This window comes from Macaca nemestrina, chromosome 2 (genome assembly GCF_043159975.1).
Source record: "Macaca nemestrina isolate mMacNem1 chromosome 2, mMacNem.hap1, whole genome shotgun sequence".
Taxonomy (NCBI): domain Eukaryota; kingdom Metazoa; phylum Chordata; class Mammalia; order Primates; family Cercopithecidae; genus Macaca; species Macaca nemestrina.
Window position 1 is genome coordinate 85456990 of NC_092126.1, and position 25771 is coordinate 85482760.

The 25771-nt window shown below is 35.9% G+C and overlaps 1 protein-coding gene and 1 non-coding gene across 10 annotated transcripts in view; one reads left to right on the top strand and one right to left on the bottom strand.

Annotated features, from left to right (window-relative positions):
• Nucleotides 1–1715: 1715 nt before the first annotated feature.
• Nucleotides 1716–25771, top strand: part of LOC105465605 (epithelial cell transforming 2) — a 109634-nt gene continuing 85578 nt past the window's right edge. For 4 of the 9 annotated variants that reach the window (XM_071091248.1, XM_071091247.1, XM_024787890.2 and 1 more), the window contains exons 1-15: nucleotides 1717–1881; nucleotides 3976–4086; nucleotides 5566–5717; nucleotides 6340–6419; nucleotides 6549–6641; nucleotides 8178–8360; nucleotides 10143–10232; nucleotides 10988–11095; nucleotides 12424–12497; nucleotides 13232–13362; nucleotides 13507–13622; nucleotides 13726–13788; nucleotides 15088–15310; nucleotides 19792–19928; nucleotides 24750–24869. In XM_071091248.1, the coding sequence (XP_070947349.1) occupies nucleotides 5588–5717; nucleotides 6340–6419; nucleotides 6549–6641; nucleotides 8178–8360; nucleotides 10143–10232; nucleotides 10988–11095; nucleotides 12424–12497; nucleotides 13232–13362; nucleotides 13507–13622; nucleotides 13726–13788; nucleotides 15088–15310; nucleotides 19792–19928; nucleotides 24750–24869 (1548 nt within the window). In that variant the 5' untranslated portion in view covers nucleotides 1717–1881; nucleotides 3976–4086; nucleotides 5566–5587. Of the gene's footprint in view, nucleotides 1882–3975; nucleotides 4087–5565; nucleotides 5718–6339; nucleotides 6420–6548; nucleotides 6642–8177; nucleotides 8361–10142; nucleotides 10233–10987; nucleotides 11096–12423; nucleotides 12498–13231; nucleotides 13363–13506; nucleotides 13623–13725; nucleotides 13789–15087; nucleotides 15311–19791; nucleotides 19929–24749; nucleotides 24870–25771 lie in introns of all 9 variants that reach the window. The other 5 variants (XM_071091249.1, XM_024787895.2, XM_011714146.3 and 2 more) reach the window with 5 other exon arrangements.
• LOC112423994 (small nucleolar RNA SNORA72) lies at nucleotides 22078–22208 on the bottom strand. Its single transcript, XR_003014599.2, has one exon. It is a non-coding gene; the product is annotated as a small nucleolar RNA SNORA72 (small nucleolar RNA).

Genomic DNA, 25771 nt, shown 5'->3' on the forward strand with positions numbered 1-25771 from the left:
ATGGTATCATGAGACTATGATACCTACTTGTGTGTTGTTTTAAGGATTAAATAAGGTATAAAGTGCATAGTAAACTATCAGTATGTTGATTCTCTTTCTTCTCTCCCTTATACTCTAATTATCTGTTTATCTGCTAATTTCCCTCACCAGATTGTGTGGTCCAGAGAGGCAGTTTTCTATGCCGTATTCATTTTTAAAACCCCAACAAGCACAATGGCTGTCTTAAAGTTAGTAAATATTTGCTGAGTAAATGAAGACCTAAGAGAGTGAAAAAGATTTTATTTGTTAATCTAACTGCCACACATCCCTTAAAAGAAATCAAGTATAGCTTTTGTTAGGGAAGTTGAAAATTCATGGCAATGATACCATACACAGTTAATCATTAGCCTTGGAAAGTCTGTTGAGCAGAAAGCGGTGCACAAAGGAAGTAGGGCTGCTTCTCACAGTAGCTTAATATGTTTTCAGGGATGAACATTTTTGGAATGCTGGGCACACCCAACTTCCAAATATGCAAGCACATTCCAAATGGAAATTTCAATTCTTGTTTTTCTTTTCTTCTGCCCTAACAGTTATCACAGCATTTTAATGAAGGTCAGACTTAAATACTGATAAGCAGGGAAACTGATAATTACCAGATTGCTTCATTCATTTTGTGGACAGCATTATAAACTTTTCTGGCATTCTAAGATTTCCTGACAAAATTAGAAAAAATTATTAAGTCCCCACGACCTGCTTGAGATGCTCACAAGTGTTCCATCCCAAAGTACACGTTTGCCTCTTGTTATTGGTATTTAGGTTCTGGCATCTGATTCCCCTTTCTTCTTTTATTTATATTAGCCTTCAGGTGGGAACTATGCATAAACCCGCCTGGTGGGGGTGTATTTTTCTTAAGAGATTGTGTTATATGGTATCATATTTAGAGAATAAAGAAATTATTTTCATAATAGCAATTCTAATCACAGGAAAAACTTGATAAATTCTTGACTAGACTTTAGGGGAAAGTACAAGTTCTTAGTGGGCGGAGGGGGGCAACGAGGAGGCAATTTGGCTCCAAAAATTCTAGAATCTAGTGGCATATTTTTATCAAATGCAAGCTTATCTTTTTAAAAATCCGAGAATTTTTCAAATTTCTAAGAATTGATTCTAACCCGCGATATTCCCTAGATGGGAGCGCAGTGCTTTAAATAATAGGATTTAAATAAGAGGCTGCTGATTCGAAGTCCACCTGGGGAGCCCGAGTTCTAGGACCGGCCCTTGGCCCTGCCACACGCCAATACAACTATCAAAGTCAAAATCCCTTAACTCAAATTTAAATACATTCGTAAAGCAGAAAGCATCCCGATAGGAAAATCCTACAGCTCACAGCAACCAGCAGGGAAACATTTATCTCTGGCGGCACTGATTTAAGTTTAGAAGATTTGGTATCGTTTAAAAAAAAAAAGCTGGGTGGGGCCGAGGAGAATCCACCCAAACTTTCCTCAGGAAATAGGATGTTTACTGAGTAAATACGCGGTAGTCACAGAAACACCTGCTACTCCTATAAGAGCTCAGGAGCCACCACCGCCACCTCCTGGCCACATCCGGGCACTTCCCTGCAAACTCCTGACGACCCGACGTCCGAGCCGTTGGGCTTATTTGAAACACACGCACAACCAATCAAGCGGCGCCTGCCGGGAGGTGAAGAGCGTCGACCAATCACCGGCCCTCTGGAGACTCCTGCCTATGGGAAAGAGGTTGACATCACACGCCAATCGGCATGGCTCTTAGAGAGAGCAGCTTACTTTTTGAATCGGTTGTGGCGGCGGCCGGCAAGGAATGGCGGTATCTGTGAGAGGAGTCGGCCTTTGAAGAGTTGGAAGTCCTAGGGCTTTTTTGAGGGTGGTAAGGACTCTTTGTGAGTGAGGGAGGTGCAAGTGGGCGAGCGGCTCCAGAGCCAAGGGCTCTTTTGCCTGCGGTCGACGTCCCCGCCCCTAGTGACCGCGAATTCCGGAGCGCCCCAGCTCTGGCTTCCCGGCTCCGGGAACTGCCTCGCCGCACCCCACCCCCAGCAGCTGGGCCCTGACGCGGAGTGGGAGCCCGAAGCCCCCGGTATTGCTGGGCATCTTCGCCCTCACCTGTTGGCTCTTTTGGACGGAAGAGTGTGGGTGAAGGGAGGGAGTTGGGAAAGGGATTTTGGCAAGCCGCGCAGCCCTGTGGCTCTGGAGGCCGGCACTTGAAGCCTTTGGGGGCTTATCTCAGAGTGTGCAGTGGTTTTATTCTAGGATTCATCCTGGCTTCTTTGCGGGAAGTTTAGTTTTTCGTTTTTGCAAGATAAATCCAGGCCATCCGCCCCTCTTCCTCCCCAGCCACCCGGCACAGATGTGTCTGGCTTAGTGGTTAAAGGCGCAGCCTCTGGATTCAGCCCGGCTTTGAATACCTCTTTTACCCCTTACTAATAGTTTGACTTAGGGGTAGTTACTTAACCTCTCTGTTCCTAGGTTTCTTCATCTATACATTGAAAATAATAATAATACCTGCCTCTTAGGATTACTGCAGAGATTAAAAGGTTTAGGACAATGTCTGCCACGTATTAAGCGTTAAGTAAATGTCAGTTGTTAATAGTAACGTTATTGTTAATAACACCACCATTATACCCAGGATTGCATTTTAGTCCTTCACCTTGGAAGATGATTACCTAAAAAGTATTTAAGTAAAAGGAAACTTGAATGTTTGTTTACATGGCAAATTTTATCTCTGGGATAAAAGGGGGCATGTGTTATAGTGTGTTTAGCTAGAAGCTCTTTGGGTCTGTTCTTGGGTGAGAAGCCGTGTAGGTTTATGAACACTGATCCTATTGTGCTTATTTTAAAGGCTTCTGGAATACAGTAACTTGAAAAAAAGTGATTAATATATTTCAATTTCTAATCAGACTGTTGGATGTTAGTCATCAAGTTACCATGCATCTCTTTTTCTCTATAAATTTTGAAGCTGTTTTGGCAATAAATTGATCATATACAGTGTCATCAGGGACAATTTTAATTATTAATCATCTGCTTTTGATCATCTGCTACGCTCCCTCCCTTTTATTAATCATCTGCTTTTGATCATTTGTTGTGCTCCCTCTTAAAGAGGGATGCATAGGAGAAAAACGTAAATATTTTCAATTTTTTTTTTTCTTAAGACGGAGTCTACCTCTTGTCACCTAGGCTGGAGTGCAGTGGCAGGATCTCGCCTCACTGCAACCTCCGCCTCGCGGGTTCTAGCGATTCTCCTGCCTCAGCCTCCTGAGTAGCTGGGATTACAGGCGCCTGCCACCACGCCCAGCTAATTTTTGTATTTTTAGTAGAGACGGGGTTTCGCTGTGTTGGCCAGGCTGGTCTCGAACTTGTGATCCGCCCGCCTTGGCCTCCGAAAGTGCTGGGATTACAAGCGTGAGCCACCGCGCCCGGCCTTTCAAATGATATTTTTGATTTCCCTCCTCCAGTCCTTAAAGCAGGTTAGCTCATCTCCTGACTTTTTTTTTAAACCACCTTTTAAGGGGACTTCGAATGAAAGCCACATTAATGCATTTTCATTGGAAAGGGTTGAGTGTAGAAGACTTAAAATAATAGGGCTGGATAGAATTTATCATTGATTCTAAATTAAGATTGTTACAATTATTGGACCGCTCCTTTGGAGAGCCTTAGAATAATAATTGACATGGATGTATGGTAAAGCAATAAGAAATATCCATATTGTGAATATTACATGAGAATAGTTGTTTGTTGTTCACTTTAAGACATCTAATCAGTTTTCATATTAACTAGATTCGAGTTGTAGTACTACGTGTGTTCCATCACTGGCTATGTGCAGGGCTGAGACAGGAAGCTGAGTTGCCTGATTTTGAAGTGTCACATGACACGATAAGACCTGTGCTGTTATTAGTGTGCAGGTTATTACATTCCTTATTTTCAGCATCCAAAAATGATGTTATGATACCTTACTGTTTCTTCACAGCATACAGTTTAAACTGTTACTTTGCTAAGACTCTGGAGGAAGGTATTTGTATATTTTATTAATCTGAAGAAGTAGGAAAGGGGAAAGTCTGACATGGAGCTCTTGTTAAAGGTGGGTCCTCTGTATATTTGCCTAATATTTTAGAAATTTTCTCTCAGTAAAGGTGACTTATTGAAAATTGATAAAAATCTCTAAAAAAATTTTTTTTAGAGAGACAGGGTCTTGCTCTATCACCTAGGCTGGAGTGCAGTGGTGGGATCACAGCTCACTACAACCTCAAACTCCTGGGTTCAAGTGGTTCCCCTGTCTCAGCCTCTTGAGTAGCTACTATAGGCACTTGCCACCACACCTGGCTAATTTTTAAATTTGTTGTAGAGATGGGGTCTTGCTATGTTGCCCAGTCTGGTGTTGAAATTCTGGCCTCAAGTGATCCTCCTGCCTTGGCCTCCGAAAGTGCTGGGATTTCAGATGTGAGCCACCGAACCCACCCTGATGAAAACCTGTTAAACCTTTTATTCCCTGTCTAGCTTTTAAACTCTTCTTAAGTACTGGAAAACTTAAAAAAGGATTTTCTTTCATAGTCCAGAGTTATATTGGCACTCATCAATGCATAATTGTTTTCTCAAACCTTTTAGGGTAGAGGTGTTTTTAAAGAATTATGAAAATACTGACAAGGGAGCAGCCCAATTATACAGGAGAGGTTTAGAGACATCCACCGAGTATGAGTCAAGAGTGATGGATTGGGGGTTAGAAGACAAGCTAGCTGGAGAGTCGAGCACTAAATGCAAATAGATGTGATGTAAATTATGATTTGTGTGTGAAAAATAGCTGAAAAATTCATTGTTGCTGTTGCATAGATTGTATAGGGACTGGGGGAGTTACAGATGGTGAGGGTGAATAGTTAGGCTGGGACCAAATTGTGAACTTGGTGGTGAATTTGGACTTGGACATATAAGGAGGACTCACAGAAGTTGTTAAGCAGGGAAGTGATATGGTCACATTTGTATTTAGGTGCATATTCCTGAAAACCGTGTGGAGAATGATTTCTAAAGAAACTGATGGTAAAGTTGTGTGGACCTGTTTTATTAGACCAAGTGACCATTGTGGTATTGAGCGTATAGAGAAGGGGGGCCAGATCCCCGAAATATTTGAGGTAGGATTGATAGGAATTTTGGGGAGGGAAATGTGGGAGAGGAAAGAATAAGGATAGATCTCAGATTTTCGGCTGGGATTTTTGTGGGAGGTGTGTTATGGTGGTGTTACAAGTGAATATAGGAAGAGAAATTGGTTGAGGGCAAAGGTGTGGAGAAGGGAGGTAGAATAATATTTATGATTACAGTTGAGTGTTGTATGTCTAGTAATGTTCTATGTGCTTTTGATACATTATTTTTATTATATTCCTGTGAGTCAGGTATTAGTATGTTTATTTTACAGAAAAAGAGGCTCAGAGAAGTTCAGTGACTTTCTTTGGTTCATTAAAAAAATGGGTAATAATACTTTTTATAAATTCTAGGTACAGAAGAGCCTCTAATACTTATTTTTGCCCAATGACCATATTTATGTATTTTTATTCAAATTTTATTTTTTCAGCTGATTTAGAAGAATACAAATCATGGCTGAAAATAGTGTATTAACATCCACTACTGGGAGGACTAGCTTGGCAGACTCTTCCATTTTTGATTCTAAAGTTACTGAGATTTCCAAGGAAAACTTACTTATTGAATCTACTTCATATGTAGAAGGTAAACCTGTTACCTGCTTTAAAACAATCAATTTCAATTCCAAACTTACTAGTGACTTTCTTATGATTTAATTTTAATACCAACTGTAATGCTAGAGCACAGGTATTAAGTGAATATTTGTTGACAGAATTCCTTTAAACTATGTCATTTTTCTGAGTATTATTTGGATTATTTGTATGCTTTGCAGCTTTGAAAAGGGAGGCATCTTAATTTGGATATTCCGTTTTCTGTATGTGAGGGCGGTCTAGCTGCAACATTGTTTGCTAGAAGTTACACAGTCATGATTAGTTAGGTGAAGAGCTACTTTTTCCTTTACCACTTTATAAATGGGTCTTTCCTAAAATTGTATGCACTGTTGAGGATAACTATGTAAGATAGCGCATTCTCTGGCTAGGAGGAATGATGTTTCTATACCCTGCTACAATATCGTTTCTCTCTCTCTAAAGTGATATATAGCCAAATATTTTTATAAGTTGGGAGTTGAGTTCTATTAAATTTAGAGAAAGTTATGATTCCCTCAAAGATGTAATACATACCAGATATAGCCAAAAGAGCGATAAGGAGCTATTGATTGTGATGTTAATACATGATAAATATATTGAAACATTTTAAATTTTAACAGAAGAGATGCCTCAGATTGAAACAAGAGTGATATTGGTTCAAGAAGCTGGAAAACAAGAAGAACTTATAAAAGCCTTAAAGGTATGGAGTTTTAGGGTTTAGTTTAGTTTAGTTTTTTTTTTTTTTTTTTTGTAATACAATTTTTCTTCCATCAGTGTGTTAATAGTTTCATAGCTTTCTTAACCTCATACTTAAGTGTCTTTTCCACAGACTGTTAAAATAATGGAAGTCCCTGTTATAAAGATAAAAGAAAGTTGCCCTGGAAAATCGGATGAAAAATTAATAAAAAGTGTTATTAATATGGTAGGTCAAAGCAACTCATTGCATGTGGCATGCTGCACTTCCCTTGATTGTATTATTCTGCTTTCTGGTGATTGGAATTAGGCACAAGGTGTATTTTGTGCAATCTGAAGCTTAACAAATAGAAACTGTTTTATACTTCAAAAATTCAGGTGTTCGGGTGTACTTTAAAAAAAACTAGCATATATTTTAAATAATACCAAATTACTTTATAAGGATTTCATTATTAACTTTAAATGACACAAAATCTACAAAGATCTGATAATTTTCTTTTAAACTCCTTAGCTTCATTTTTCTCATTAATTTTATATTTAGTCTAAATTCTTGCTGTATTTCCAAAATTATAAATCACGGTAATTTATAGTCAGGGAATTTGCTTCAGCATATGAAATAATCTAATTCTGGAATCCAGGTGTTTTAGTTTGCTAGGGCTGCTGTAACAAAATACCACATAGTTAATTGCTTAAACAGTAGAAATTTCTTTTCTCACAGTTCTGGAGGCTAGAAGTCCAAGGTTAAGGTGTATGCAGGTTTAGTTTCTCTTGAGGCCTCCTGCTTTGGCTTGCAGTCTCCTTTTGCTGTCCTCACATGGCCTTTCTTGTATGTGTCCTTGCATCCCTGGCGTTTCCTCTTATTGGGACACCAGATTGGATTAGGGCCCACCCATATGATCTCATTTAACCTAATTACCTCTTTAAAGTCCTTATCTCCAAATATAGTCACATTCTAAGGGCTTCATTCTTCATTCTAGGTTAGGGCTTCAACATGAATTTTGGGGGTACATAATTTAGCACATCACACTAGCCTTGCAAATAAAATTCAAATACTGACCCATTTTGAGTTTTTTAAAATTTTTTTCATTTTTATTTTTAATTTAACACAAGAGTTACAAGAGTTATATAGATACTTCAGTATCTTCATTATTTTTCGTGGATGTATAAAGTGTTTACTGTAAGTAACTTGCCTTTTTATGTCCTACATTTACCATGCTACAGCTGCTACATATTGCACATCTTTCTCTTATTTCTCACATGTCTACTAAAATGATTATGCTAATTTTCCTTTCTGTAAGTATTAAGTGGTATAGTAATGTTTTCCTATTTTTCTGAAGATAGTTAATTTATACAATAAGAACTTTATGTATGGTATCATTTTCTTGGTCAGTAGTGGATATCTTTCTAATGCATCTTGATATCAAAATGCATGTACTTAAAAACTTTAGCATTCTAATTTTATGGAACTTATGCATACTCAATGATTTATGACTAATAAGTAAAAAGTCAGAATTATGCCTTTATAATATTGATCTTTAAAATTTAAGAACTTAATTTGAATGGAGATATGTATATGTAAAAATGTAAGTACATAAAGAAATATGGTTGTTCATTAAGTGTAATGCTGATTATTGTGTGATTGAAACTTACTTTCTACAAATATAAACATGTTAAAGTTGATATTGAATTAAGCCTTATTTAGCGAGACAGATGGATTATTTGATATATAAATAATTTTTATTTCTGCTAACTATGTGATTAAAAGGACATTAAAGTGGGCTTTGTAAAGATGGAGTCAGTGGAAGAATTTGAAGGTTTGGATTCTCCAGAATTTGAAAATGTATTCGTAGTCATGGACTTTCAGGATTCTGTCTTTAATGACCTCTACAAGGCTGACTGTAGAGTTATTGGACCACCAATTGTATTAAATTGTTCACAAAAAGGAGAGGTAAGCATATACATTTATTATGACTTTTCAAGTTTAAATTTTTATTAATGAATTTTAATTAGCAAAAAATTTATTTGGAAAAATCTCATTGATTGTTGAGAGTAAAATATTTAGAATAGGAATAATAGTAGCTACTCTAATGTGGTCCTTTAATTCCTCCATTTTAAACTTAGTAGTGAAAAGCTAAAGCCTTTAAAGTTAAATAATGATAACTGTACATATGCATATACACAGACATATACACAGTCTTTTTTTAATTTTTGAGACGGAGTCTTGCTCTGTCGCCCAGGCTGGAGTACAGTGGCGTGATTTTGGCTCACTGCAAGCTCGGCCTCCCGGGTTCATACCATTCTCCTACCTCGGCCTCCTGAGTAGCTGGGACTACAGGCACCCGCTACCATGCCCTGCTAATTTTTTGTACTTTTAGTAGAGACGGGGTTTCACTGTGTTACCAGGAGATCAAGGATGGTCTTGATCTCCTGACCTCATGATCCGCTCGCCTTGGCCTCCCAAAGTGCTGGGATTACAGGTGTGAGCCACCACACCCGGCCTATACACAATCTTAATATCACAATGTCTTAGAGAAGATTGCTTGCTTAAACTTGGGTTCCAGAAATTCATACATATACGTAAAGTTTTATTTTTCTCAACACAGAACAGATGCCACAGTTCCATTTTTATCAGTTACTGTATAACTTAAAATTCGAAAATTATTTTAGCTTTTTGTATTTATTTATTTAATAAATAAATAAATGATCTCCGCTCACTGCAAGCTCCACTTTCCCGGTTTCAAGCGATTCTCCTGCCTCAGCCTCCCAAGTAGCTGAGACTGCAGGTGCATGCCGCCATACCTGGCTAAGTCTTTTCTATTTTTAGTAGAGACAGGATTTCACTATGTTGGCCAGACTGGTCTCGAACTCCTGACCTCATGTGATCTACCTGCCTTTGCCTCCCAAAGTGTTGTGATTACAGGTGTGAGCCACTGTGCCCAGCCGCTTTTTGTTTTTAAACAGCATTTCAATATGAGTTGTATGAGAGTTAGGGCCTGTTTGGCTGTCTTGGCATTCTTAAGCTTGCCTTATTTACTTAAAATTGCTTACGTCTTTGTACTTCTATTGTTATACATGTTAGTAATAGTAAGCACATGTTAACCTTTAATTCTCTAACATTTTGATTTGGAGTGGTTGGTTTCAAAACCCAAATAAACTTTAAAAGGCCAAATTTTGAAAAATAATCATATATAATGATGAAAATCAAGTTTATTCTTTTATTGTTTTTAAACCATTCTCTTTCTTTTATACACACACACACCCACAACCGTTGAGTAAATTGTTTACTGAATGTCACCATTTATTAGCTTAAAGATTAGAATAATATTTAAGTGTATGTGTTATATTTACTCAGTGTTTATTATAAAATGCCTCTGACCTCTTTTAATAACATTAATTAGAATCATTTATAGTAGTGTATGGAGTCTGAAAACTTTGCTTATAGACTTTGCTTCATGTCTGTCAGAGTGCATTTAATATTTGTTTAATTTTCTGAGAGTAAAGTGTGTCTAGATTATGTATATTGCATATGATTAAGGAATCAGGGGAAATAGTTTTATTGGGAAACTTGCAATCTGTCTTTTTGCAGTTTTTTTGTTTCATATTGAAAAATGCCAGTAAATCTTTGGATTGGGAAAGTTGAATGGCAAGAGGGGAAATACGTTTAGCTTGAGAAAGTTGTGTTGTATTTTCTACTAAAGAGAAAGCTCACATTTAAAATTGTATCTTTCAGCCTTTGCCATTCTCATGTCGCCCATTGTATTGTACAAGTATGATGAATCTAGTACTATGCTTTACTGGATTTAGGAAAAAAGAAGAACTAGTAAGTATTACGAAACAAATTCAAAGCATATTTTTTATAGCAAAATTAATTAAAATTGGCATTTTTTTTTTCCTTTTTAGTATTATGGTTTTCTTTTTAAAATATTGAAGGATAAAATTACGGCTATACCAGATTTTAAATTTTGTGAAGAAACAAATCCTGAAGCGGCTTATAAAGAGACCAGTGTTTTGTCTAGGCCGGCTTGATATGAATTAATAGAAAGATTTCATAGCAATTCTGTTTGACTCTCTTGTTACCGTATTGGCTACGTTGTTTAAAGTTTTTGTTTATACATTGCAATTTCTTACTACAAGTTCAGCCTTAAAGTATTCTATTGCCCTAGAGAATTCGTAGAAAGTTCTTTGGTTCACAATACTTTGTTGTTGGAACTGATGGGTATTACTCTAATTTTGTAGGAAGAGTCTTGATGTGATAAAACTTGGTATTTAAAAAAAAAAAATTATATTTACACAGTATGGTATTAAAAAGCAATGTATTTAGGCCATAGGAAAGGTGGTTGTTTAATTTACTTTTGTGTGAAATCTTTACTAATACCACCTCTATAATTTTGCCTGTGTTAATAGGCAAACTAATCTTTTTTAATACTTATTTTGACATAAAATTTAATAGCTTTATAAAAATCCTGTATTTTATAAATAGAAAGTATTTAGTCAATGCTAAATGAGTGGTAAACATAGTTTAAAATTTTGTTCAAATTAACCAGAAAGTCAATGTTGCTTAATTTTTCTTTTGAGGTCCGATTGGTGACATTGGTCCATCACATGGGTGGAGTCATTCGAAAAGACTTTAATTCAAAAGTTACACATTTGGTGGCAAATTGTACACAAGGAGAAAAATTCAGGGTATGTAAACTTGGGTATTTTTGTGTATTTCAATACAGTATTATTTTGGGATGGGTTTAATAATAGCAGTCTTTTACCTATTTCTTCCACAATTAAAGAACAGAATCTCAATTTTTGCTATGAGTATATTTAGTAAAAAATTTTAAATCATAAGACTGGTTAAATTTTTCTTTTTTTTTTTTAATAAAGATGGGGTCTTGCTCTGTTACCCAGGCTGCTTTCGAATTCCTGGGCTTAAGTGATCCTCCTGCCTTGGCCTCCCAAAGTGTTGAGATTACATATGTGAACCACTATGCCCGCCAAGAGTGGTTAAGTTTTAAGTAGGCAATGGAACTTGAGTGAGGTGTTGAAAGATGACTAGGATCGTGGGGGTTGGTAGATGAATAACATTGTAGGAATTGTGAGAGTAGGTAATTCACTCTTGTCTAAGTGCCTTTTTTTTTTTTTTTTTTTTTTTGAGACGCAGTCTCACTCTGTTGCCCAGGCTGGAGTGCAGTGGTGCCATCTCAGCTCACTGCAAGCTCTGCCTCCCGGGTTCACGCCATTTTCCTGCCTCAGCCTCCCGAGTAGCTGGGACTACAGGTGCACACCACCATGCCCGGCTAATTTTTGTAGTTTTCGTAGAGACAGGGTTTCACCATATTGGCCAGGGTGTTCTCAAACTCCCGACCTCAGGTGATCCGCCCACCTTGGCCTCCCAAAGTGCTGGGATTATAGGTGTGAGCCACTGTGCCTGGCCACCTAAGTGCCCTTTATAAGAACAGAGCTCTGCTCTTATAAAGTGGTTCTAAGATTTAACTTGTTAATATTATAAAAGGAGAAAATACTCTTATTAGGATTGGAATCTTAGTTTAAGATTGTAGTTGAATGTCTTAGCAAGTTTTATGATTTTTCTTAGTCTCCCTTAGTGTATGTGTGTAGCAAATGATAATTTTAGTGTACTCTTCAATTTACCCTAAATATTTCAACTCATATATAAGGTTTTAGTGACTTAGTCAGATGTCTTCTTCTGTAGTGCCATCTTGAGGGTCATACTTTCAAGGAATTAAACGTGAAGAATGGAGAAATAGAAATTTAATGAAGATGAACTTCAGAGATATATTTATTTAAAATAAAATAAGGAAACAGTTTGGACACCATGGAACTTGTTTTAAAGTTATTTTACCCTAACTTGTATGATTGGAAGACAGTTTGTTAATTTTTAAATTATTTTGTTACAAAGCAGATAGTGATCTAAAACTGCAAAAAATTAAGTATGTTAACTGTTTAGAAGTTCCTTGAATGCAGTTATTTAAGGAGAAAATTCATTGTAATGTTTATATTTTTAGGTTGCTGTGAGTCTAGGTACTCCAATTATGAAGCCAGAATGGATTTATAAAGCTTGGGAAAGGCGGAATGAACAGTAAGTATTCAGAAATTCAGTAGTTCATTATGTAAATTAAACATTCTGGTTTAAAGATAAATCCTTGTGCTGAAAAAAGTTATTTCATAGATAGAAAAAATGAATTCAGTCTGAGTAGCTTGGGGAATAAAATCTAGGAAGAACAAAGTTATAAAAAATTATTAAAAAATTGAAAATTGAGGGATATCTTTGATATCTTTGGATTTTACCTTGTGAAGTAATTTTGACTATTATGAACATTCTGAAATTATTAGATAATAGCTAAATCTGGGTATTTGGATTTTGTTACATATTTTTAAAATTTTATGTTGTCTGGTTACATTTTAATTGGTGCTTAAAATTTATTGCCTTGTTTTGCTTAGTTTTCCAAGCTCATGATTTCTTGCTGTGGCACTTCATCATTACTTAAGATTTCATGAAAGTTACCATTACTTAGATGTCTTGAAAACCTTGGAACACAGCACATATAAATCTTCAAATAATAGAGAAAAAATTTGAATCTCTTGTAAAGCTTATCTGTGATCACATTTTGTCAGAAGTTACTTTTGGGATGACTGAGGACACATCAATTTTTTTAAACTGAAGTTTTTGTGAACATTTCAGGACCAAATGTTAAATCGTTCCAATAGATAGATTATGCTAAGACCTTAAGAATTGCTATAGGTTGTAAATTGATATACCTAACACTTGAATTTAAATTAAACTGGTTTTAGAAGAGTGCATTTTGTTTTTAGGGATTTCTGTGCAGCCGTTGATGACTTTAGAAATGAATTTAAAGTTCCTCCATTTCAAGATTGTATTTTAAGTTTCCTGGGATTTTCAGATGAAGAGAAAACCAATATGGAAGAAATGACTGAAATGCAAGGTAAAATTTAGCATACTGTGAAAGTTATATATATTTTAGTCCCTAAGCCTGCTTAATCACTTCCTGGTCAATATACCTCTTAAAAATTTTGAGTTTGGAAATAAGTAGCTCGGCTCACCTATACTTATGTGCATTCCTCTTTAGGAGGTAAATATTTACCGCTTGGAGATGAAAGATGCACTCACCTTGTAGTTGAAGAGAATATAGTAAAAGATCTTCCCTTTGAACCTTCAAAGAAACTTTATGTTGTCAAGCAAGAGGCAAGTAATTCTAGAATGAGGTTGGTTTTTAAAAACACTGTTAATAGTTTCTCTGATAAAATAAATGTAAACTGTTTATTAAAATGTTTTTTCTCTCACCTAGTGGTTCTGGGGAAGCATTCAAATGGATGCCCGAGCTGGAGAAACTATGTATTTATATGAAAAGGTATGCTTTTAACCCCTTAGTTATTCTGTGAGCTTGATTGTTTGAAAATAACACTTTTCTGTCCAGAAGATTTGGAGAGCATGTTTAGGACTTTCAGAATGATTAAAACAATTGGGATATCAAGTTATCTTAGTCTGTGTAGATTTAAGTGGAACTATTCAATGTAATGTGTATTATTTTAACCCAATATATGTTGTTCTGTGCTAATTCTTGGTGATAACATTATGAACAAGAACATCGCTATCTTCAGAAACTTAAGACTTTTAATGGAAAGATAGATTTGTACATAGTTACGATGGGGAATGATGTGTGCCACAGTTGAGTGATATATTTTAGGTAGCCTCACTCTGAGAGACTCAGGAGGGATTAAAACAGTCAAATAAATGTTGACCCAACTTAGTACGACAACTAGATAAGGACATTCATTAGAACCCCAATTGGGAGAGGGTATGAAAGCTTTGAGAGTACATTAAAATAACAAGTAGTTTAATATGGATTTAAAATACACTGTGGGAAGGAAGGCCAACAGATAATGGATAGATAGAATCAAAAAGGTTTTAATACATTAATGAGCTTGGATATTATCCTATAAGTATAGGGAGCCATTGAAGAAAGATAAGGGGAGAGATGTCATTAAAAAGATGAGTTTGATAGTAGAATATAGTCAAGGAAAATCTGGTCTTTGGGGTGGATCTTGGTGAAGAGTGGTATCACTCACCAAAATGACATAAAGTTATGAAAGTAGGCTTTATGGGAAGATTTACTTTAGTTTAGGATTTAATAACTTTGAGTGGAATATTGGAGATGAGTTGTTTCTGTAAAATCTATATAGTACCATATTGTGTTCTCTTCAGACTTCAAAATGTATAGTTCTTAAAGTTTAAAAAGTGTGCTTTAGATTTAGGGAGAGAACTCTTAAAAATGAAGAGTTACTCAGCACATATTAGAAAGCATTGTGTCCAGGCACTGTGTTAGGGATACAGTGAACAGACTGTGAATGATCCCTGCCTTCGTGAAGTTTACGGGCTAATGAAGGAGCAGACAGTAAACAAGTTTACAGATGAAAATGTAATGGTGATAGTGGCTATGAAGAAAAACGAGGTGCTCAGGGTTAGACAATTACAGTGGTCTCTTGACTATTATGTTTTACGAAACTTCTGAATTGCCTGGTAGAGTGTAGGGTTATAAAATTATTGTGCAAATCCAGATTTTGTCAGACTTGTAAATATATTTTTCTCTTGTTCCTGTCTCAGTAAAGAACCTTGGAAGTAAATTGAGCTTTTTTGCTTTTGATTACAGGCAAATACTCCTGAGCTCAAGAAATCAGTGTCAATGCTTTCTCTAAATACCCCTAACAGCAATCGCAAAAGACGTCGTTTAAAAGAAACACTTGCTCAGCTTTCAAGAGAGACAGACGTGTCACCGTTTCCTCCCCGTAAGCGCCCATCAGCTGAGCATTCCCTTTCTATAGGGTCACTCCTAGATATCTCCAACACACCAGAGTCTAGCATTAACTATGGAGGTAATTCACCTTTTTAAAAACTTGTCTTTAAAGTTTAGTGGAATGGAATAATTGTTAGAATGTAGATAAATCCCTGATATAGTGAATGTGGAAGTCTTTGCCTTTAATTACCTTTGTTCTAGCTGTAGAGAAAAGACACATGAATAGTTAAGCTTAATAATGTTGCAATTTAATGACTGCTTACTACATGCTAAATGCTTTATATATTTTGTGTGTTTATAATAGATTTTATTATTCCTGTTTTACAGATGACTAAACTGAGATACAGAGAAGTTGAGTAATTTGTCCAGGGTCATATAACTAGAGAGTGATAGTGCTGTTCAAAAAGCAAACAAAATCACAGGGGAGGTCACATAAATTATGGAGAAAATAGGTAGAATGAAGTCAGAGGAGGGTGAGTTCACTTTGTGCTGAACTGATATAGAAAGGTTCCTATAATTCTTCCTTGGTTATCAGTATTTCCCTCTCGTTTTGATTTTTAGTCTGTAAACAAATGTGTTTTCTAGATTTAAGAAACAAATCCAAATCTCCTCTGGACCTCATGACACTTTTCATTTATTGTCCCATTTTTCTGTTCGCTTTCACATCAGTATACCTTGATCTATTGTCTCATTTCCTTGATTCTCATTGTCCTTTCAACCCATTCTAGCTGATCTGCAGTCCTTGTTGGGGAGATAGTTTTTATGCATTCAGCACATGAATAGCTACTCCTTTATGGACACATTTTTTTTTTTTTTTGCTTTGCTTCTGTGATACTACTTTCTCATTTCTCGTTCTCCTTGGCCTAACTTCTTTTTTTTCAATTCTAAATGTTGTATGATCCTCCTGAATCATTGTTTCTTCTCTATTGTACTCTCCCTGAATTATCTTAGTAAATTATATGGTTTTGAAAAAAATTTGTATGCTGATAACTCCCAAATTTGTCCTCTTCCCTGTCAAGCTACCTACTTTGTACTTCCTTGTCCATGTCTAATAGATATCTTAAACCTAACATAACCAAATTAGAACTCTTGATTCTGCCACTCTTAATTCCTCTGTTCCTTTGCTCTTCTTCATCAGTCTTTTCTGTAAAAAGGATCTCTCTTAGATGATTGCAGTAGTCTCCTAAATAATCTCTCCCTTTTAATTTGTGCCTTTGCATATGCAGCACTTAGAAAAGTCTTTAAAAATATATAAATTAGATGATATCACTCCTCTGCTTTAAAATCACTTAATGGCTTTGCATTACTGTAGCTTTTAAGTCCCTATGTAATCTTGCCCTCATCTACCTAATCTCATGTGGTACTATGCTCTCTGATAATGCCTGTACTCTCTAAGCGTCAGTCATACCATCTTTGTTATTCTTCAAATATTTTTAGTACATCTGTACTTCAGGACTTTGTTAGTTACTCTGTCTGCCTCAAGGAAGTCTGAGTGGATTGTCTGTAAAGTTAAATTCCCCCACTCCTTTCTGCCAACCCTGTGACCTGGTTATTGTTTTTAGTAGTAGTTCTTACGATAGAAATTATAGTACTTGTTTACTTCTTTATTATTTGATTTGCATCAAATAAGTAATCTTTAAGAGAACATGAACCTTGTCTGTCTGATTCTGTGTTTTATTCTCAGATCCTAGTATAAAGTGGGTATTCGTTAAATACTTAAGGAAAGAATTGAAAGTGAATTTAAGGTTGGCCCAGAAAATTAAAATGAGTTTGAGAATATAAAGAGGAGCAAATATACAGATAATAGCATACAAATTGAGTTTTTAGGGAATCATGGATAGAATAATGAATAGTTTGCTTGGAATGTGGAAGAGTAATAGTTAAATTAAAAATGTTAATTTGAGGCCTAGTATTAGATCACTTTCAAATAAGACTGTAATATCTGAACTGTATATTGTCATCAACAAGGAATTTTAGAAACTCCTTGAGCAGCAGAGAAATTGATTGAATAGATAATTCATAGAGAGTTGTTCTGAAGAATGATTAGAAAGACGGCAGTTTGGAGACAGACCATGATGTAATCTATTACAGTGGCTTCGGTCATGAAATAATAAGGTGCTGAACCAGAGTATGTGGTGGTTGGAAAGAAAAGTAAGAGGCACAGGAGAAATATTGGTAGAATGAAGTAATAGGAAATAAAAAGAGATGAAGGCAAATTAGTAATTTAAATGAAAGAAATGTTGCCTCGGCATTGAATAGATAGGAAATGTATATTTTAGAGGAAGGTAGTGCAGTTTTAGAGAAATCCAAGTTACATTAAGGCAGAACTGTCCAGTAGGCGTTTGGAAAAGTTGAACCAGCTTGAGAGGGAGAACATGATTAGATCTGAGAATGTACTAGTTTTATAATCATAATGGACAAGAGCATGGGATGGTAAGAGGAGATCATAAAGGACTGAAACTTGAATATGCATTTTAGGCAAGAAAATAAACCACTGAAGTAAACAGATATGACAAGTATACTCATATATTAGGCGCTCTATAAAATAGATTCCCTAGTTTCAGGTCATTGCCTAGACACAAAATAATTAAATTAGATCAGTGCATCTCAGTTTTTTCCCACTGAAGTATATTCTGTAATGGCAGAGGCTTCTGGGTCTGGTGAGTGTAGCCTAAAATAGTGTTTGGCAAGTGGGAAATTTTTTTGAATTCTGTTTTCTTTAAAAAGCACTCGGACTGGGCATGGTGGCTCATGCCTGTAATCCCAGCACTTTGAGAAGTCGAGGAGGGCGGATCACGAGTTCAGGAGCTCGAGACCAGCCTGACCAACATGGTGAAACCCCATCTCTACTAAAAATACAAAAATCAGCAGGGTGTGGTGACGTGTGCCTGTAATCCCAGCTGCTCAGGAGGCTGAGGCAGGTGAATCACTTGAACCCGGGAGGTGGAGGTTGCAGTGAGCCGAGATGGCGCCACTGCACTCCAGCCTAGGGGACAGAGTGAGACTCCATCTCCAAAAAAAAACACTCAGAACTCTATAGTACATAATTGTTTTCATATAAAAGCATTTAAAATTGTTTATCATTGAATAAAATTGATATGCTAGAAATATATATTATGGTTGTCACCCATTTCTATTTTATGTCATATATTCCTTTTCCTATTGAAAAACTTGCTATTAGGTGATTCTATATATAATGTTAAAGTATTCTAACCATATTAACAGTAAGAAAATGTATTTTAAGCTTTTATACATTAAAAAGATATGTATCTCTATATTTTTTTTTTGAGATGGAGTCTCACTTAGTTGCCAGGCTGGAGTGCAGTGGCGCGGGAGTGCAGTTGGCGTGGGAGTGCAGTGGCATGATCTTGGCTCACTGCAACCTCCACCTCCTGGGTTCAAGTGATTCTCCTGCCTCAGCCTCCTGAGTAGCTGGGATTATAGGCATGTGCTACCATGCCCAGCTAATTTTTGTATTTTTAGTAGAGATGAGGTTTTGCCATGTTGGCCAGGCTGGCCTCGAACTCCCGACCTCAAGTGATCTGTCGTCCTCAGCCTCCCAAAGTGTTGGGATTACAGGTGTGAGCCACCATGCCTGGCCGCAAATTTTTTTCTTTCATGAAATATATATGAAATACACTGTTGCATCCTCTTTCCACTATACTGGTTGTTTTATATTACGTTAAGATAGTTTGAACTAACAAAGAATTTTCAGTTAATATTGAGTTTTTTGTGGGGGGCTATGTATGTGACAAGTTTTCGTTATTGTAATGGTGTAATCACAACAACTTTTTCCTCCTTTTTACATGTAAGTAGTTTTACCTCTCCCTTTCTATTTTATTATTTAGCTGTACAAAGATTCATATACCTTTTACCCAGATTTCCCAAAGGGACATATTCTGCCATGTTTGCTTTAGCATTCATTCAGTCAAAATCTCTTTTTCTAAACACAAATACAATACAGACATGCGTGTGTATTTTTAATATATATACTGTTTGAGAGTAAGCTGCAGACATGATATGCCTTTAGCTCTGAGTACTTAAATGTCTGTTTCCTATAATAGAGACACATTTCTTAAATAACTGTATTACTTATTACATTATTATAGTAAGGAAATTAACATTAATAGTATGAACTATTTTGTAGACTTCAAATTTCATCAGTTATCCTAAAAAGTCTTAATGTCCTTTTTAGCAAAAGGAAAAAATTTTTTTCTTTTTGATCTAGGATCCAATCCAGGATACACATTTGTTAGGTTGTCTCTCTTTAGTCTTCTCTAACCTGGAACAGTTCCTTAGTCTTTCTTTGTTTTTAATAACCTTGACATTTTTGAAGAGTACAGGCCATTTAGTGGAATGCCTACCAATTGGAGTCAGTGATATTTTTGACCATTTTTTTTTCTGGCCTTAGCCTATGAGAAAAAATTTCTTTAATGGAAATCTGTATGGTGGTACATTTATAACAGTAGGTTTTCTCTCCTTTTTATCTTGTTAAGTGTACGTTATGTTTGGTATTTATATTTGGCTTCCATTAAATCTGTCCACCTTTTAACATTTCAGACACCCCAAAGTCTTGTCCTAAGTCTTCTAAAAACTCCACTCCAGTTCCTTCCATGCAGTCAGCAAGGTGGCAAGTTGCAAAAGAGCTTTATCAAACTGAAAGTAATTATGTTAATATATTGGCAACAATTATTCAGGTAAGTATGAGTTTGATTGGAAAATGATTTCTGTTCCAGTGTTCCTAAGTAAACAAAATCTAGGTGATATTCTTTCTTACAAGAAAATTATATAAACATACAATTTGAACATGGAAATTAAAAATGGAAATGTGTGACAAAAGCTGCTGTTAGGGAAATGTCATAACTGTAATATTACCTTTTATTTATTCAGAAATATTTTTATTTTTATTAATTATTTTTAATAACTAAAGCGAACAGAACTCAGTAGGTGATCTCAGAGGGTATCTATCAGGTTTAATTCAGAATTTTGCAGGTTCCTTGTCAAGGTACTACATTTATATTTGGAAACGATAGATAACTTTTTCTGAAATTATGTGTTCTAAGAGTCATTGCTTTTAGTACTGTATATATGTGAAAAACATTGCCTATACAATAGCAGTGAAGCATAACAGTGTTGATATAAGTAGTTTTTTTCAGTAATCATTTCATGTGACACATGAAATATGCAGTTCTTAGTTATAAATAGATGTTAACTCATTGCTTATCAATATTAAAATGTACTATAAAGTTATTTCTGAAGAAAAACAGCTCTAATGAATCCTTGTAGGATGAGATTACAGAAGATATTAAGGAATAAACTGAAGTTTAAGATTCTGAAAGACAATAATAGGTCATTATGTTGGTATCTGTAGAAAGAAGGAAGAAGTCTGTTTTAGGTAATAAAAGAGATAGGTTGACATACTGTTAAGAAAACGAAGTTGAAAAGACCAAGCTTATCTTTCAATAGAAAACAATAGGGAGTTTCTGATTTGGGTTTAGTTTTTAATTGACCTTTATTTGAATTCACAAAATAACCCATTAAGGTCCAATTTAATAGCCTTTAAGTTGCTTGTACCATTGATAAAATGCATGGATAAGAAATGGAAAGACTTCTTACTTGATGGTCATAGAGAGGTTATTTTTCACGGTTAATTATTTGTTTAGCAGCAGTCAGGGTTTTATGAGGTTCTTTGCTGTGTTAGATTTATCTTAAGTCACCTTTGCTCTTCTTTCTCAAGGGAAATCACTCTAGATAGATGAGTTTCTTGTTGAAGTTTTTATAGTGATTCAAAATGTGGTTGAGTAGCAAAAAATCCCTTTGGCATATACTATTCATGTATTTTAGTAGCATTTATTACTTAGAAATGTAAATCCTTTCAGGCCATGGTAAAATGCATTGAAGTTTCAGAATTCTCATTTGCATATCAATTAAATTCACTAAAACTCCTTTTAAAAAAGCTCATGAAATTATTAGACTGGAGAAGGTTTCATACCACTGTGCTTAGTATAAACTCATCAAAGGTTTTATTTAAAAGATTGTGGCCTAAATTCATGATAGTATTCTCTCTTTAAATTTTTTTTTTTGTACTGACTGGGTCTTTCTATGTTGCCCAGGCTGGTCTCAAACTCCTGTGCTCAGGTGATCCTCCTGCCTCAGCCTTCCAAAGTGTTGTGATTATAGGCATGAGCCACTGTGCCCAGCCCATGATAATACTCTCCTTAAAGAACTTTGTTTTAGGACTGATATTTTCCTTTTTGGGGGGATAGGATTTGGAATAACTTAATTATAACTTATCCTCAAAATTAAATAAATATCCGGAGGCTTATTCCACATACTACTTGGATGCCTAATTAATATAAAGTACTATGCTAAGTGTTAAATATATTTTTTTTGTTGTTTTAAATAACTTTTTACTAGAAGAGGAGATAAAACATACACAATTATACTTACCAAATGGAACGTATCAGCATAATAAAGGAGTTAAGGTATTAGATTTGTAAAGTGAGAGTTTTACTGCTCGTTTAGTTTAGGGAAGGTGTTGGGCTGGAATTTTCTGTGTGTTGTGCATCAGAAAAAGCTTCATACAGAAGGTAATGATTGAAGTGAACTTTTTTTCTAGAAAATAAAAATATGGTAATTTTACAGTTTATTTAATAGCAACTGGTACATACAAAATTTCCCTCCTTTAGTAATGCCTTTTTTTAACAGAAGTTTGCAAATTAGCACTGATTGTTTGTAAAAGTTACTAGATTAGCTGTACTGTCGTTTTCCTTAAGGCTGACCAAAGATAACCTAGAATCACAGCCCTCAGATGGTCATACAACATGATCATATAAGTCAGAGCTGGTTTATCACCAGCATTTATAAAAACAGACCTAGGGAAAGAGGTAGGTCCAAAACACATGCATGGTCTTAATATAGTGAATGTTTAGTTTGTCCTTACTATTATAAAATCAAAACAGTGAGAATATTCACAATGAAGTGAATTTTAAAGTATGAATATGATTGGTACAAGTAGAAGATATAGATGAGAAGTCTCTGAGACTGAGTAAACAGTACAAGTGATCATTCAATGTATTATCGATAGCAAGGGTGGAGTAGGCATATGGATACCGTGAGAGTTGAGATGAGATGGCCTATACACCAATCTAGAGCAGGCCTTTGAGCGGTGTGCTATCTTATCTGTAAGCCATAGAATGATTTTTTTTATGAGATGAGAGATCAATAATATCTGACTTGCATTTCAGAAAGATAACTTGGTTCACTTTGAAGGAGGAATTGAAGAGGGGAGATTGGGGAATCAGTGATACCAATTTGGAGGCTATTTCAGCAGTCGTGAGAGATTTTGAAGATCTGAACTTTTTAGGATAGTATCAGTGAAGATAAGAGGATAGATCTGAGAAATATTGGAAAGATAGAGTCATTGTGGTTTCAGTTTTCATTTTCACAAAGACTAATGATGTTGAACGTATTATCTTCATTTGACATCTGTATATCTTTTTTGTTGAAATAACTTCGTGTTTTTTGCCCACTTTTAAATTGGTTGTTTCCTTCTGAGTTTTGAGAATTCTTTTTTTAGAATTTTTGAGATAGGGTCTCATTCTGTTGCCCAGGCTGGAGTGCAGTGGTGCAATCTTGGTTTGGCTCACTGCAACCTCCGCCTCCTGGGTTCAAGTGATTCTCCCATCTCAGCCTCCTGAGCGCTTGGGACTACAGGCATGCGCCACCACAGCTGGCTCATTTTTGTATCTTTTGGTAGAGATGGGGTTTCACCGTATTGGCCAGGCTGGGAGAATTCTTTTTTTTTCTTTTTCTGTGAGACGGAGTCTTGCTCTGTTGCCCAGGCTGGAGTGCAGTGGCGTGATCTCAGCTCACTGCAACCTCCGCCTCCCGGGTTCACGCCATTCTCCTGCCTCAGCCTCCCAAGTAGCTGGGACTGCAAGTGCCCACCACCACGCCTGGCTAATTTTGTTTTTGTATTTTTAGTAGAGATAGGGTTTCACTGGGTTAGCCAGGATGATCTCAATCTCCCGACCTCATGATCTGCCCACCTCGGCCTCTAAAAGTTCTGGGCTTATAGGCGTGAGCCACCGTGCCTGGCCGAGAATTCTTTATATATTGTGGATACTAGTCCTTTGTCAAACATGACTCGCAAATACTTTTTCATCGTTCATAGCATATTTTTTTAATTCTCTCAAGTGTCTTTTGCTGAAGAAAAGTAAATTTTTATTCAAGTCTAATTTAACAGTTTTTTCATTCATAGATTGTGATATCATGTATGAGAACTCCTTACCTAAGTTTAAGTCATGAAGATTTTCTCCTCTGCTTTCTTCTAAAAGTTTTATAGTTTTAGGTTTTTTGTTTATGTCTGTGACCCATTTTAGTTAATTTTTGTATAAAGTTTTATATTTAGGCTGTGATTCATTTTTTGCTTATGGCAGATGGTATTGTAATACCATTTGTTGAAAGACTATCCTTCCTGCATTGAATTGCTTTTGTACCTTTGCCTAAAATTACTTGACCGTATTTGCATGAGTTTGTTGCTGAATTCCCTGTTTTATTGATCTATGTATGTTTCTCCCTTCACAAATACCATACAATCTAGAACACCACAGCTTTGCAGTAAGAAGCTTCTTTGCCTTTCTGTATAAATTTTTAGAATCAGGTTTTCTATATCTGCAAAAAGTCCTGGAACTTTGATTGGCATTAAATTTATACATCAGTTTGAGGGAGAATTGACATTCTTACTGTGTTGATTCTTTCAATCCATGACCATATGTCTACATTTATTTAGGTTGTCTTTGATTTCTTTCATCAGTATACTGTAGTGTTTAGCATCATGAACGTATTTTATTATATTTATACTTAAGTATTTTGATTTTTTATTGTGATACTACTTTCTAAATTTTCCATTTGTAAGTTACTGGTATATAGAAGTAAAATTGATTTGTGTCTGTGCACACATATGCATGTTCTGACCTTGTATCTTATGGCCTTGCCAAACTCATTTATTAGTTCTTAGTTTTCTTCTTTTATTTTTTAGGTTGATATGAGCAGCAACGTAGATACAAACAGATCTTCTAGCTTCAAATCCAGTCTTTCCCCCAAGCCAAGCTTCTAAAAATTTTAAAACATTTAGCACATGTGTTAAGTATGTCTGGAGGCAACAGATTGCTTGTTGCTTTCATCCTTAGTAACTTAAATACAAAAGTAGAAATTACTCTTGTATCATACTAATGATTTTAATGATTGATTGCAGAACTGTGTGAACTTTTATTTGCTTCTAATGACATTTCATGACAAGAGCATATGTATATACATATGCACAGGTATATAAATAGAGTACATAGAATAAAATAGAATAGAAAATATGGGGAAAATGTCTCAAATTTAGGGAGAATATTTTTTATTATTACTTCCTTCTCTATTAACATCTTATGTCTCCTCTATCACTGTCTATATTTTAGGTCTTTCCTTTTTCCCACAATCTACTTAAACTAGTCTTTTTTCTCCTTTAGCTATTTCAAGTACCATTGGAAGAGGAAGGACAATGTGGTGGACGTATCCTTGCACCAGAGGAGATTAAGACTATTTTTGGTAGCATCCCAGATATCTTTGATGTACACACTAAGATAAAGGTAAATTTGTATATGTTAGATTAGTAATTTTTTTCAGATTGTACATATTTATAATGATCTTTGAGGTACTTCTGGTCAGCTAAATAAGTTTTGTACCTAAAACTTTGAGTCATTTTTCTGTGTTCCAATGCCTCATAATGTTTGTTGTTTGCTCTTGTTTGTTTTTTGAGATAGTGTCAACTCTGTCACCCGGGTTTTAGTGCATTGATGTGATCTCGGCTCACAGTAACCTCTGCCACCCAGGCTCAAGCAATTCTCCTGCTGCCTAAAAGTCCTGAGTAGCTGGGCACAGGCATGTGCCACCATCCCAGCTAATTTTTGTATTTTTTTTTTGTAGAGATGGGTTTTGTCATGCTGCCCAGGCTGATTTTGAACTCCTGACCTCAAGTGATCCACCCGCCTCGGCCTCCCAAAGTGAGGGGATCATAGGTGTGAGCCACCGTGCCCTGCCTTTTTTTTTTTTTGAGATGGAGAATACTCCCTCACCCAGGCTAGCGTGCAGTGGCGTAATCATGACTTACTGCAACCTTGACCTCCTGGGCTCAAGTGATTCTCTCACCTCAGCCTCCCCTGAAGTAACTGGGATTACAGTTACATGCTGCCATGCCTGGCTAATTTTTTAAAAAAAGTTTTTTGTAGAGATAGGGCAGGGTCTTGCTATGTTGCCCTGGCTGATCTCAAACTCCTGGACTCAACTGATCCTTCTGCCTTAGCTTCTCAAAGTGCTAGGATTACAGCCTTGAGCCATTGCACCCAGCCGTTGTTTGCTGTTTTTTAATTTTCAGTTAATCCTACAAACAAGGAATTAAGGCTTTATAAAATCTATTCTGTAGAGACATGTTACTCCCAGTACTATTTTTTTAATGTTCCTATTGCTTTTGCTCTTGGGGTGTATATTTTTG